Source organism: Carica papaya, chromosome 9 (assembly GCF_054855325.1).
Source record: "Carica papaya isolate Zhongbai chromosome 9, ASM5485532v1, whole genome shotgun sequence".
Classification (NCBI taxonomy): Eukaryota; Viridiplantae; Streptophyta; class Magnoliopsida; order Brassicales; family Caricaceae; genus Carica; species Carica papaya.
This window is the reverse complement of record NC_142317.1, coordinates 33,149,387-33,165,263: the sequence shown is the minus strand read 5'-3', so window position 1 is coordinate 33,165,263 and position 15,877 is coordinate 33,149,387. Positions and strand designations below refer to the sequence as shown.

The following is a 15,877-nucleotide window of genomic DNA, read 5'->3' as shown; positions in this document are numbered from 1 at the left end:
GTTTATGGATATGAAAGATAGAATCTATATGCATAATATATTGTTTTTCATTCCCTTTTCACAAATTTTCACTGGTAGTTTTCATCCATTAAGCAATGTCTGCACTGTGGGCAGAAAATAATGGGTGCAAATTTTAGATTGAAAGGAAAACAGAGAAAGAAGCATTATGGTTTTAATTTTCTCTGAATCTATATTCATACATTACAAGATCCCCTATCTATGGCATGAGGAGATGCTGTAAAAAAGACAAGCAATTATACCAATGATCCTATAATTCTTCCTAGTCAATGTTCCCTGTTAATTACAAAGATACTCTTAGATACTGAATTGAAAAATAAATATAAAGACTATGAACACTAATTACTAATTTCTCAAGACACTCCCTCAAGTTGGCATAAAAATGTCTTCCTAGTGTGAAACTGTTGGTTGTGTTAAACTAGACAATTTTATTTTGTCAGAATATCTACGACTTGATTGATTGATGGAATATAAGACATACTATACAAATTTGGGAAAAAATATATATATTATGGGATAAATTAACGACAGGGGTATATAGGAAAAAATATCACGATCATTTAGGCAACAAAATATTCGTGTCAACACTCCCCCTCAAGGTAGTGCAAAAATATCACACACGTCTAACTTGCATATCAAGATCTGAAGAGTTTTATTGTAGAGTCTTTTAGTAAAGATATCTGACACCTGATTGTTAGAAAACACATGATACAAGTGTAAGGAGTCATGAATTACTTTTTCTTTTATGAAGTGACAATCAATTTCAATGTATTTCATCTGGTCACGTTGAACTAGATTTTGAGCAATACTGATGACTGCTTTATTGTCACAAAACAGTGATAGGATTTTTTCTTGTGGTATTGCTTGATATTCTGCTTCAGTACTAGAACGGACAATTGTACTCAGTTTCTTGCTTTTTTATGTAATTAAGTTGCCTTAAACGAGTGTACAGTACCAGTAGTTGAGTTTCTATCATCCGAAGATCCAGCTCGGTCGACATCTGTAAATACTTCTATCTTAAGGTGACCATTTTTGGGGAAGAGTAAATATTTTTCTGGTGCAGATTTCAAATATCGTAGTATTTGACAGACGACATGTAAACGAGTCTCGCGAGGATCATGCATGTACTGACTCACCAGACTAACTGCATATGTTATGTCTGGTCTGGTATGTGAGAGATACATGAGTTTTCTAATTAATCTCTGATATTTTCCCATGTCAACGGATGTACAATTTTCTGCTTGTAATTTGCAATTACTTTTAACAGGGGATTCGGCTGATTTGCAACTTATCACACCAGTCTCTTGTAGCAAGTTTAGGATATATTTTCTTTAAGAAATGAATATTTCTTTATTAGACATGACAATCTCAATTTTCAGCAAGTACTGCAATTTTTCTAGATTCTTGATTTCAAATTCTCTAGTAAGAAGTCCCTTTAATCGAGTCATCTCGTTTATATCAACTATACTTACCACAATATCATATCCATAAAAAATGAGAAGAGTGATTATACCCTCACAATGCTTGATGAATATGGTATGATCAACATTGTTTTGTTGATATCTGAAAGAAATTATAACTCTTATGAACCTTTTAAACCATGCTCTTGGGAACTGTTTTAATCCATATAAGGTCTTCTTTAATTTGCAAACCTTCCGTTGTGTTCTTTCATCTTTAAATTCATATAGAAATTTCATGTATACATCATCTTCTAAGTTCTCATGAGGGAATGAATTTTTTACATCAAACTGGTGAAGTCCCAATAAAGTTTAGCAGTACAGGATAGTACTATTATGATGTGTTCATTTTAGCAACAGGTGCAAAGGTTTCTTGACAGTCAACTTCATAAGTCTGATTAAACTCTTTAGCCTCTAGTTTAATTTTGTATCTTTCAATCGACCCATCTATTTTGTGTTTTACAGTAAACACCCACTTGCAACCAATCATCTTCTTTCTATGTCTCATTTTTTACCAATGCTCTCATTTCTTCAATAATCGCTTCATTCTATTTGGTATCTTCTAGATGCTCTCTCCATTTCTATGAAATAGACACATAGTAAACATATAAGATAAAGACACTGCAAAAGGGAGATAGAAAGTCATTTGAAACAAAATTAGATGCAACATACTTAGTACAAGTTCTCATTCTTTTTTTAAGAGTACTAAATTTTTCTGTTAATTCAAAAGATAAAAATGACTCACAAGTATTTTTAGGAACTGGATAAGATTTTTGACCTGAGATAGACTACATGATGACTTTCTCTGTTTATCTCTTCTTGAATACTTTTTCAAGTTCAGTTTATCCAGTCGCCTATCATTTTCTGCTTAAATAAGATCTTCTGACACAGAATTCTCTCCCTGAATATAACTCTTAAGGGTTACCGAATTGGACATCACCTCTTCCATTTCACTCTCTCCCTGAAGAGGTGTTGGAGTGTAACTGAAGTATGGTTCAAATTCTCTAAAAGTAACATCTATAGTCACAAAGTATTTTCTAGTCAGTGGATGATAACGCTTGTACCCTTTTTGAGTAAGAGAATATCCAACAAATACACACCAGAGAGCTCTAGATTCCAGTTTACTCACATTTTTAGTATTAATAAAGCAAAAATATTCAAACACTTTCGGATGAACAATATAGGAATTTATACCTTGCAAAACCTCCATGGGACTTCTAGAGTTAAGAACCTGCAAAGATATTTTGTTAATAAGGTAGGTAGCTAAGAGAATTGCATTCCCCAATAACTTTTAAGTAGATTCATGGTAAACATTAGTGAATGAGTGACCTTCAGTATGTATTTGTTTTTTCTTTCAGTAATCCCATTCTGTTCACTAGTGTAGACACAACTTGTCTGGTGAACTATCTCATTTGACTCCAATTAAGTATGAAATCTACTATCCATATATTTTGTACTATTGTCATTTCTCAGAAACTTTACTTTAGCATCAAACTGTATATACATTATCTTATGAAATAATTGGAAGCATGAAAACACATCATTTTTTTGTTTTTAACAGGCAAATCCATATTAATCGAGTACAATAATCAATAAAAGTGACAAACCATCGATGATCAGATCAAAAATATATTTTGATTAGGTTCCCACACATCAGAGTAAGTAGTTATAAAAAGACTATAGCTTCTATTATTATTCATGTGATAAGTACTTATTTTATGTTTAGCAAGTTCATATGTATCACAAAATAAAGAATTCATGAAAGTTCTCTTAAACAAATTATAATATAATTTTTCTAAAATAAAAAGGAAAGGGTGCTACAACCGCCAGTGACATTGTACTATTTCCCGATTGACTTCCTTGTTCTCAATGGTGGCTTGATTCTCAATTAGGTTCTGACTTTTTTCCAATACATATAAGCCATCCTGTAATCTAGCAGTAACAATTCTCTTCCTTGTTCGAATATCCTGAAAAATACAACAATAAAAAAAAAATTCAATTTTACAGTTTAGATCTCCAGTAACGGTACTGATAGAAAACATTTTATTAGGAAAACTAGGTACTTATAGAAAAGAAATGAGTGTAATACTCGAGGTAAAATTAAGGGAACCTGATCCAGACACAGGAGCGTATGACCCATCTACTATACGAACATTTTTTCCCTTAGTATAAGAAAAATATGTTAGGAATTTAGTGGAAGAGTCTGTAAGATGTCTGTTAGTTCAAGAATTTATAATCCAAATATCAGGAGTGGAAATAAGTGGGAGAGAAAGAATGCCTAATTTTACCATATTTGATGCACTAATATTTGTTGAAGAGATAAGTTGAGATAGAATACGTTTCAGAATTTGAATTTATTCAATTGAAAAAGTTCCAACAGTAGGTGTGTCAGATGCTTCACTTGTCTCGACCAAGTTTGCTTGAGCTCTCATAGGTCTACATTTCCTTCCCTCACAACCTCTAGTGGGTCGCCTATGCAATTTCTAGTAAGTTTCTTTAGTGTTTCTCGGCTTACCACAATAGTTACAATTTCGTTGCTCTTTGGAGTGATTAAACTGAGTAATTAATTCAGCTTTCTCAATTGGTGCTATGTGGAGTATGACAATTCTTCTACTTTCTTTTTGTTAAACATAAGAATAAGGTTGTTTTAATGAGGGAAGGAGATCCATATTAAGTACGTGGACTTGTAACTGATCATATTCACCATTCAAACCAATTAAGAAATCATAAATATGCTCATTTTTTGAAATTTGAATGCATCTGCTGGGCAATCTGCCTGAAAATCTTGATAGTAATTGAGGTTCTGTGATAGTCCTCTAAGTTTAAAAAAATACTGAGAGATAATCAACTTTTCTTACTTTACTGTGAATCTTATTCAGTAATTTATAAATTTGAGCAACATTATCCACTTGTTAATATGTAAGAGACATTGCATTTCATATTTTTGCTGCAGTATGGGTAACAAATATGTTCGGACAATGTGTGGTTGCATGGAATTAATGAATCAAGATATTACCAAGGAGTTTTTAGAGTCTCATAAGTGATATTCCAGACTACTGACATATGATTTCTTCTCATTACCAGTAATATAACCTTGCAATCTTCTAATTTTGATAAATAGTGAATAAGATATTGATTAAGTAAAATAATTAGTTTCATCAAGCTTTATGAGACTTATTCTCAATGATGAGTTATCAGAATTAAAAACAATCAGTTTCTTTACTTTTGTCATGTTTGAGTATTACAAAGAGAAAATAAAAACCAGTAATGAACCTCACAAGGATAGAACAAACCTTCTAAACACCACAAAGGTCAAAAAATTGTTGCGAGACTGGAGAAGAATAGCAAAAACAAGGGCCGAGGCTAGATTTAAGAGGAAGACACCACAAAATCCGGAGCTGATGGGGAGCAACACTGCGAATGGTGGTGAAAGCAAAGAAGAAAGAGGAGTGTGTGCAGCTTGCGTGAAATGCAGTAGAAACCTGATGTGAAAACAACACAACCTCGCACGGCCGCTTGAAAAACATATTTGCGAAACAGTGCCCTCACGCAAATGGCCATGCGCGAATCAGAGTAGATGGGTTGGGCAAAACGAAATATGCGATGCGCGAAGGGACAACGCAAAGAAGAGGTACGATGCACGAATGGGTAAACTGTGTGAATGGCCGTGCACAAAACATAGCAGATGGGTTGGGCGTGACCAAATATGTGATTCGTGGCCGGGCATGCGCATGGAGACAATGTGAATAAGAGGTTGTGCGCGAAGGAGAAGCAGAGGTCGGGTGAACAGTTGAGCGCAATCGGAGCAAAGGGATCGGGTAGGCGGAGACGGTCACTGCATTAGGGTTGCATGTCGGCAGTGAGGCTATGACTTCGTTTGGATGGGTGTTGAGAATATTTTAGGGTTTGAAAGAAACCCTAAAATTAAAACCCTGAAATACTCTTATTTTATTATGATACCATGTAGAAATTTGAGAAAAAATATGTACTTTTTTCACTATCTTTTGGTGTTATAGACGACCTAAATATTTACAAGAATTCCTAAATAAAAATAAATTTTTTTTTCTTATAATAGAGATTTTAAATAATTAAATATTGTGGGAGAAATTAATGGCAGGACTATATATGAAAAAATATCACAGTCATTTAGGTAACAAAATATTTGTGTCAACATATACAAATGATTCCGTTATCAATTTTCTGTTTGATGAAATACTTGTCAATCTCCACATGTTTTATTTTGTCATGGAGAGCATTATTGTGTGCAATAGCAGTTGCAATTTGTTGTCCAAATACATCTTAATAGATAGTGGTAGAGATATCTTTACTTCTTTAAGAAGTCTCTTTGACCATAAAACTTCACAAATTCCATGAATAACAGATCAGCATTGGGACTATTTCTAGCCATCACATTCTGTTTTTCCATTCCTCTATGTCACCTAGTTTCCTCGCAAAAATCTACAGTATCTTAATATGGATCTTCTATCTGAGTCACTTCTAGCCTAATATGCATCCATGAAAGTCTCTATCTGTAGGGTCATTGTTATTCCTAAATAGTAATCTTTTACCAGAAATTCCCTTCAGGTATATAAGGATTTTAAGCTCTTGGTTTGGAGGGTGAATAAATTGACTTACCACATATACTGCAAATGTATGGCTGGCGAGTATGTGATAGATTAGTGCACCGTATCCTTTGATATTGAATTCAATTGAAGTCTCGGCTGCCTTGCATCCAAGAGTATCAATTTCACTAAGTAGGTTAAAAACATACTTGACTTGATTTGGGATGACTCCTTCCATGGATTTGGCAAGCTCTATACCAAGAAAGTACTTCAAATTTTCTAAATCTTTAATCTCAAAGTCCCTAACTAGCTTCTTGTTTAGTGTTTTAATTTCTTTTAAATCATCTCTTGCCGGTATTATCTCATCAGCATAAACAATAAGCACGACACACTTACTAAATCGCGAATGTTTATAGAACATAGTGTAGTCAGTTTGGCTATTTGAATATCTATATCCTTTCACTACCATATTGAATCTTCTTAACGGTCTTTTTTTACTTGCTCCATACATTGGACATTCCCATTAAGTAGTTTCATACACATCTAGTTGCTGCCAGTACTTGTATAGAAGTCTGAATTATTGGGTAGCAAGAATTGCTCTTGACGAAGGTCATCGAGGATACCTTCAATGCATCCATGACGAAGGTCTGAATTATTGAGTATGTCTCTTGTGTGGATCCCAGATTTCTTGTGTTGTTTCATACAAAATAAAATTCTCTCCAACATCATTCGATCACGGAATTTGTAAACCATGACATGTCTAAACTATTTCCAGTTTTCCATGTCTTGTAGAACGGATCATCTGATTTTGATTTAATGAATATATTTGTGATATAGTCATCTTCTCCTTGACTACAAATGAACATCATAACAGAATTTGCCCATGAAGATAGTTATGGCCATTTAATTTGTGTCCAGTATTGGTAAAGGTACTCGACTTAAATTCTCTATTCAAGATGGTAACAGATGGGAATGAAATAGTAAAGATGATTGGTGTCATTAAACACGGGAATAGTTTCTAGTTTTTCAAAATTGCTTTGATTCCATAAAGAGTGAAAATTCTGTTTGTTTCATTGTCTTTGATAATGAAACAAGGATTGTATTCATAATAAAAAGTTGGTTAGCATATTTACACAAAAGAATCTTTCTAAATAGCGCGAGACTTCTCTAGAATAAATGACAGACCAAATCAAAGAGATATAGTCAGAATCTTTCTAATTAATGAGAAGATTTTGTAGAATAAATGCAGGCCAAATAAAAAAGTTTTGGTCAACCTTGATACCAAATTTACTAAATTAGGAAATAAATACTTCTGACATAGTAGTACATCTATAATCATTCGATTTTCTATATTTAAAAAAACAATAATCATTCAATTTTCAACAATATAATTTTGAGAAAGGTCCTATACATACATAATTCTCAAGATATAAAAGGGGACCTAAAATTAATTACACACAGGTATTTTAGTCTTATAACCTTGAATAATAGATTACACATAAACTATTTCTAACCGTATCCATGTTAAGTAATCATTCAGCTTTTCCATGTTCTTATGCTCTTGCAACAGCGGATCCTATGGGACTGGAACTTCTCATTCCTGATTGCTGGGAGAGTCAGGAGGTTGTTCCTCAGAAAACATATTTTGGGGGGCAGGAGGGTGTTGGAGAATATATTTGGTACAGAACCAAGAATAATTTAGGTGGAGCTGCATTGATGGATATATCTGCTGGTGCTGAAAATGTTTTTATATGTGGTAGAACATTGTAAGTCCTCATATAATATGAACAATTCTTAATTCTCATAATTCATCATTTATGTATAAACATTCTTGAATGATGTTACTCTGGCAGAACATATACTCCTTCACTTGAAGACGTCGGATCCTATTTAGCCTTACACTGGCTGCCCAAACGTGCTGATGGTAGATGTGGAAGGGCATTAGTTGCAATTTCTGTTTCTCCAGTTCATCCAGGTACCTACACAATCCATAATCTTTTTTCAGAATAAAATTGTAATATTACCAACGCATATAGGGGGTACAACCATCTGTTTCCTCAACTGTTTGGTTACTTGAGCCTGGTGATATAATCAGTTTTCAACTTTTTAGCACATATGAGTTATCTGTTTTTAATGGAATGAAGTTGAAATATTATGGCAGCTCTTCCAGTAGTTTCTCATGTTCATGTGAAGGAGCTGTCTGCGGGTAAATATTTTGGAGGAGGGCAATATTTTGGAGGTTACGAGGGATCAAGTATCTTCAGCTGGTATAGGGAAACTAATGATGGAACTATTGTTCTCGTTAATGGAGCTACTTCTAGAACCTATGAAGTCGCAGATGCAGATTACAATTGCCGTTTGTTATTTGGGTAACAGTCTTGTTCTTTTATCTCTTGTGCTGCATGCTGTTGGATGGGAAGAAGTATTGATACCCAAAGGTTGCTGTGGGAATATGGCAGACTAGTTTGCATGTTACATATTTTATTTTCTTAGTATTGCTTGATTATGCCCTTTGTTTTCTTTTTTTTCTCTTTTAAATAAAGTTTATTAATCATTGGGGTAGAACTTTTTTACCACCGACAAGGAAAAAAAAAAGCTAAAGAATAACACCCATGAGATTTTCATGAATGATATGTTGTTGGTATGGTGAAGAGAACATGGTTTCACAAATTGTCTTGCATGGCATTTGATGATAAATTGTCATTTAGGTGAAGTGAATTTCAAGTGTATTGTATTAACCAATAGTGATATTCAAAACGCGAAGGCTTCTCATCGTTTCGGGTCGTAGGGCTTTGGAACTTCTAATGTTGTGGGGCGGATGCAACTAAAACTGAACGGGCCATATGAGAAAAGGAGATTTACGTGGAAAGAAAACGAGAAGTGAATCGCGAGACCTGACATTATCGAGGGCCCAAACCTTAACCTGAGCCCGCTAAATGTAAGAATTTTGACACGGGGCAAGCATTTGGGTACAAGAGATCCCAATTCACCTGAGGCTTTTAATGAGGAGAGGGAGTGTCGAGCAAAAAGGGAAACAAAAATGGAGAAGTTAGGGTTTGTCGAAGAGGCCACATGGCAAATGGTACGAGCAACGGAGTCGGTGATTTTCATTTAGCCACCAGCAAACGGGATGAAGATGATTTATGTTTTGTCTTCTCCACTATGGAAGATTTCGAGGGTGACGGGAGGCTGATGAACGAACTCCAGGCGGAAGAGACTGACGCGAAGAATCTCAAAATGGTTTTGGTGGAAGTAGAAGCCCTAGCGATTGCAACTGTTCACGATTCGGAATTAGAGGAGATTATTGAGTTAAGTCTGGAAGGTGTCACTATCTCTGAAACTGATGTGGATTAGTGCTCACAGTGGGTTGTCAACAACATTCAGAAATTCAGAAAGATGATGGGGTGGCTCTTGCATATGGAGAACTTATCTTATCTTTCTTTCTCTGAAATTGAAATGAAGAAAATGTTGAAGAAGAAAACAGGACCCAACTAGAAAGAAAAGAAAAAATTGGGAGGAGGGACCTCAAAGGAACTAAAAAGATTACAGTCATCGATAAACTATAATGTGAGGAGAGGAGGTGGAAAGGTAGGTGAAGGGGTTCAGCTGATTTGTGAATGATCGGAAGAATAATATCATGAAATGTTCGGGGGGTCAATGTCGGGGTAAACGACTGATCATTAGTGGGTGCTTAAAAAAATGGAGCCCTTCTGTTGTCTGTTTTCAAGAAACTAAAGTGGATGACTGTACGGAATGGTTAATCGACAGCTTATGGCGTATAAAGGAGAAGGGGTGGATGACTCTACATGCAAAGGGGTCAGCTAGTGGTTTGATCATCTTGTGGAATGAGGGGCAGGTTAGCTGTCTAAAGATTATAAAAGGGAAATGTTCCTTGTCGTGTATATTTAAAAATAGAAGAGGGGGCATTGAGTGGATGTTCACGGATGTATATTGTAGGAGGAATAGAGAGGAAAGGAATCTGCTGTGGAATGATTTTGAGGCTTGCAAAAACAATTGGGCAGGGAAGTGGATTATAGGAGGTGACTTTAACATGACCTTGAGAAGGGAAGATAAAAGTGGTAGCAACTTTTCGGCTGCGGATGCTAATGAATTTAAAGAGGTGATGGAGAAGCTTGAAATGGTTGATCTTCCTCTAAACAACGGCAAATGGACCTGGTCAGACCAAAAGAGTAAGTCAAGAATTGATAGATTCTTTATTTCCTCTTGTTTTATGTTAGACCTGATGGGGGTTAGTCAAAAAACCTTGCTTAGGCCAACTTCATATCACTATCCCATTTGTATTGAAGGCTGATGGTATCCAGTAGGGTCTGGTCCCTTTTCGGCTAGATAATAAGTGGTTGAAAAAAGGGAGTTTCGTGTTCTGGTGGAAAATTTGTGAGGTCAAGGGTTGTGCCAGCTACAGGTTTGTTCATAAGCTCAGGGCAGTGAAAAATATTATGAAAATCTGGGCAAAGACGGAAAGGGAGCAAAGTAAATTAATATTTGACTTGGTGTTGGCTCAAATCTCTGAGCTAGATTCCAAAGAGGATGCTATTGGCCAGAACGAGGAAGAAAGGGGCAGGAGAAGAAGTCTAGAATTACAGTTGGAGTCTTATCTAAAGGATGAGGAATTATTGTGGAGGCAAAAATCTAGAGAGAAATGGTTAGAGGATGGGACCGAAATATTAAATATTTTCATGCTCTTGCTTCCCATAGAAGATGATGCAACTACATTGATGAAATTTGGGTTAACAAAAGTAAAATTTGTGGGAATGTTGAGTTGAGAGAGGCTGCCAAGAAGCATTTCAGTCAGTTTTTTGAGGAAGATTGTGTATCTAGACCTGGTTTGGATGGCCTGTTTTTTAACAGAATTTCGGGGGAGAGTTGCGGACTGCTGGAAGCCAAATTTTCCTTTGAGGAGTTGTGTCAAAGTTTGAAATCTTGTGACGGGAATAAAGCCCCATGTCTCGACAGGTTTAATATGAATTTCTTTAAATCGTTCTGGTTGCTTTTGAAAGTGGATATTATGGAGATATTTAATGAGATGCACTCTTCTGGTAAATTTGTAAAATCTTTAAACTCCACATTTATCTTATTCCTATAAAAAGTGGTGCCCATGAATTCAAAGACTTCAGGCCAATTAATTTGGTGTGCTGTATGTATAAATTAACTGCCAAAGTGTTGGCTAGGAGATTATCCAAGATATTGGGTGAAGTTATAGGGGATTGTCAACATGCTTTTGTGGGCAGCAGACAGATCCTTGACGCTGTGATGACTGCTAATAAAACGGTAGGCGATCTCATGACTATAAATCGGGATGGTTTAGTGTGTAAACTTGACATGGAGAAAGAATATGATCATGTCAATTGGAAATTAGTTGATTACATGCTGTTCGGGATGGGCTTTGGGGTGAAATAGAGGATGTGGGTAAAATCTTGTATTATTTCTTCCTTCTTTGCTGTTTTGGTCAATGAGGGCCCCTAAAATTTCTTTAATGCTTCAAGAGGGCTTAGGCAAAGGGATCCTCTCTCCCCTTTACTGTTTATCATGGTGATGGAATGATTAAATGGGCTACTTGGTAGGGCTAAAGAGCTGAATATGTTGAGGGGAAGTCCGGGTTGGAAAAAGGGACAACATTATGGAGGTATCTCACTAATTTTTCGCGGATGACACCCTCATCTTTTGTCAACCTAGTTTGAGGAATTTCTTACATTTAAGATGTGTTTTTTATTGGTTCCAAGCTGTATTGGGTCTTAAAATTAATCTCAAGAAATCAGAATTGCCCAGAATTGGTGGCAATGGTGAAGCTGGTTCCTATGCTAAAATTTTGGAGTGTAAGGAGGTCAAATTTCCTTTCAAGTATCTTGGTATTTCATTGGGGGCTAAATACGAGGATCAAATTACTTGAGAACCGATTATTGAATTATTTGAGAAAAAATTATCGGGGTGGAAAAGGAAATTTCTTTTAAAAGGGTGTAGATATACCCTTATCAAAAGCACTCTTGCAAATCTTCTACTCTATTACCTATCAACTTTAACTATTCCGGTGAAGGTGGCTAAAAAATTAGAAGCAACCCAATGTACATTCTTATGGGGTGATGTGGATGATAATCGCAAATTCCATCTAGTGAATTGGGAAGCTTTAAAAGATCCGATTCATATGGGGGACGTGGTATTAGATCTTTGGTAAAAATGAATGAGGCGCTCCAAGGTAAATTGTTATGGAGGTATTTGAGGGAAGATAAAAGCTTATGGCTTAGGGTCATTGATTCTCGATTGGGTAAGTTTATGAATGTTAATGGGTGTACCATATCTCCATTTCTCATGGGAGAGGGCTGTGGAGGAGGATTCTCATGCATGGATCGTGTTTTCTTCAATGTATAAAATGGAAGCGTGGACATGGAAACATTATTAATTTTTGGGACGACAATTGGTTGGGAGATGGCAGTCTAAAGGGAAGATTTCCATATATTTTCTGTGTCACTCAGAACAAGAACTTGCTAGTTGAGGAGGCTTACCAGGTCTCTAATGGGATGGTGGTTTGGTCCATAAATCTTGATAAGAATTTGAATGATTGGGAGTTGGGGGAATATGAGAGTCTGTTACAGCTGCTTGCCACCTTGAATGTTTCAACCGGTGATGATCTGCCACTGTGGACTTTGGGAAAAAATGGGTCCTTCTCTGTTTCTTCTTTATACAATTTTTTGTGTATGAAGAGTGAAGTTAGTAGATGCTTTTTTCCGGCCAAACAAATCTGGAAAACTAAGGTTCCCCCTTGTGTTGCTTTTTTTGCTTGGGAGGCTTGTTTGGAAAAGATATTAACTATTGATCGCTGAAAAGTAAGGGGTGCATCCTTTTGAATGCTTGCTACTGCTGTATGAAGGTGGAGGAAACGTGCAATCACCTTCTATTATGGTGTCCTACTGCCTATAGTTTGTGGACTTTTGTGTACGGTATCTTGGGCATTAATTGGGTTATTGCTGGGTCGGTGGGGCAAGAGATTTGGGCTTGGGATGATTTAAATGTAAAAAATAATTTAGCTAATGTGATCCCTTTAACAGTTTTTTGGGTTATTTAGAAAAAAAAAAAGAATAATAGAGCTATTGATTGTGAGGAAAATAGTTTTTCTAGACTAAAAGATAGATGGCTGAATTATTTTGGGTTTATATTGTTGGGTTATGATATTATTAATTATGTGAATTTTAGGAATGTTGTTGAGACACTAATTTTATTATAAATCTTTTGTAAATAGGCAGTACTCCCGTTTTGTTGGTACTTTGTTAATATACAGTTTACTTTTTTATTTTTAAAAAAAGATAATTAATTAACATGAACAAAAGGCTCAAGAAAGGAAAACCTAGTGTTTTTACCTTTCAAACAATACTCACAATTAAAGAATATAAACCGTAGAAATTGAAGGATTAACAAGATCACTTTTAAGACTAGATAAGATTTAAGAATTTCAATGTCTTAGATGACGATGCTAAAGCTTAAGAGTTGATGAAATAGCAGTAAAGAATGACCAAAGGAAGAGGGAGAACCAAAGTTGAAGTTGGAAAGGAATCTAAATCACTTGGTCCAGTTAGACTTGAGAATAGGTGTATTTATGTTGAGGCCTTTGATACAAAAATCAAAGGGATCAATTCTGTTGAAAAAGAAACTAAATATCTAGAAAATGATATTCTAACAACTTTTTAAGTTTCATTATGTATTTCATGCACTTTAGCTATTCTCGCATGATCATACAAATAATCATTTCTTGAGATGGAAATGCATTTTCATTAACATTTCCCTTTTTATATCATTTGCTGCACTCGATGTCTCCTTGCACTTGAATTTTACCATTGATTATATCCTATAAGGAGATGCTTGATTTATGATTCTGGTTTCTTATGCTTTTAGCAGTTCAATTTGGCACTCTAATGTTTATGGACTCAGGCACTTATTCCTGCAATCTTCAAAAAACTCCAGGTACACACCGGTTCGATCAGATTCAGTTGTGGGAGAACTCCGATTGTCAGAGGCTACCAGCATTATTCTACCTGGTAAATGATCCTACCAGATGAACAGAACTGCAAGTCTTAACTGCTGCAGTGTTGCCACTATTTTGTACAAAGCAATGAAACTTTTTACTCAAGCTGTTGGATGTGCCTTCTTTTCTTATCTGATAATGGTCTTACCAAATATGCTGAGCTTCATTTATCTAGAGAGTTTTTCAGACTCTGGAACTTCATTTTTTGAGGTTTGGAACTGAAAAGTTCTCATACTATGACATTTGTAATTTGCATATTGTTCATTAATTAAATAATGAAAATTTTGCAATAAGCAGTTGATCTAATTCCAAATCGAGAACATTGTTTAACTTGATGATTTTGCATTGCCATACAGAGCCCCTGAAAGTGGAGATGCTTGCACTTACTGGAAAGGCAGTAGAAGGTGACGTACTTACTGCTGTTGAAGTTATCCCGGAGAATGAAATTCAACAACTTGTTTGGAACAAGTACAAGAAAGATGTACAATACCAGTGGTACAGTGCAAATTTCTTATTCCCCTCTGATTATTTTGATGTTTATGGCATTCTTCCACTTTACTCTGCTACAGTTCTTGTTTTTGAAGTTTGGATTTGTTTATAAACCTAATTTTAAATATAAAGTTGAACGTTGCAGTAACTATCAGAAGCCTAATGTCCTTTAAAAAAAAATTGGCTTTCTAGGAGATAGTAACTTTATGCTGGGAAAACTTTTACTTGAAAATGTTGGTCATAGGAATGAAGGTAAATAATGATCAAGTTACAAGTATTTTTGCAGTCTGATGATCATAACCACTTCAATGCTCATACTATCTGTTGTATTTTTAAGCTTATTACTTATCTTTTTGCATCACTTGGGGCTTCTAGAGGGCTATTAGATGGTTTGTGTACTGTTGATGACAGGAAAAGTTACCTATTCTGTTCCAAATTATTATTATTCCGATTGTTATTGCATCACTTGGTTGATATAAGTTACACACTTACACTTCAGGTTCTGTTCAACAAATGAAGGAGATAGAAAAACCTTTGAGCCTTTGTCTTCACAGAAGTCGTGCTCTTACAAAGTTCGTTTAGAAGATATTGGTTGCTGTTTGAAATGTCAATGCATTGTGACTGATGTGTTTGGAAGGTCAAGTGAGCCAGCATCCACTGAGACTGCTCCTGTCTTGCCAGGTTAGCTACGTTATGCAAACATGCTGCCGAAATAACGTGTGAGCTATTGTATTGCTTATAAACTTGAGTTTCCTTAACTTTAATTTAACCGTTGGGATAGAAATCCACAGGTTATTCAGGAGAGTCATACTAAAAATAAAAATGCATAATCAGAAAAATGATCTTTGGTTCGGATAAAATCTTTTATGATACTGATGAATTTTTTTTGGTTTTCTACTTTGACTGCAAGGCATTACATATTTCAATTCTAAAATATCATTCTTTTAAATTTCTGGAGGCTGACTCATTGAGACTTCTAATACTACCAGTCCAGTGATCCTGGCTTCTTTTCTTGTATCCTAATTCCAATATATGTTCGATCTGGCATTGTTTTAACCATTTTGCCCCCTATTATTTCTGAACAAATTAAATCATTTCCTTATGTTATGCTAACCTTTCCTAGGTTGAAATACTATCCACACTCTCATTCCATTAGTTCTTCTCCTTCGATGTTAGCGTTAAAGCATTGGCATCCCTTGGATTCTTCCCATGTTTCTGCAAGTTTGGAAATTGTAATACAACCTATTGACCTCATGATTGTTTCTCATCTCAATATATTCCTGTTTGGCATAAGATTCATTGGTTTTTTTATCAAGGAC

At 35.4% G+C, this 15,877-nt stretch overlaps 1 protein-coding gene and 1 long non-coding RNA gene across 3 annotated transcripts in view; both read left to right on the top strand.

Moving 5' to 3' along the window:
• AIR9 (Outer arm dynein light chain 1 protein) overlaps positions 1-15,877 on the top strand; it is a 101,333-nt gene that overhangs the window by 73,319 nt on the left and 12,137 nt on the right. For both annotated transcript variants that reach the window (XM_088211200.1, XM_088211199.1), the window contains 6 exons: positions 7,608-7,803; positions 7,891-8,012; positions 8,199-8,406; positions 14,009-14,082; positions 14,426-14,564; positions 15,058-15,239. In XM_088211200.1, coding sequence (XP_088067326.1) covers positions 7,608-7,803; positions 7,891-8,012; positions 8,199-8,406; positions 14,009-14,082; positions 14,426-14,564; positions 15,058-15,239 — 921 coding nt within the window. The remainder of the gene's footprint in view (positions 1-7,607; positions 7,804-7,890; positions 8,013-8,198; positions 8,407-14,008; positions 14,083-14,425; positions 14,565-15,057; positions 15,240-15,877) is intronic.
• On the top strand, positions 3-1,378 carry LOC148240280 (uncharacterized). Its single transcript, XR_015816252.1, has 2 exons — positions 3-1,185; positions 1,286-1,378. It is a non-coding gene; the product is annotated as an uncharacterized LOC148240280 (long non-coding RNA).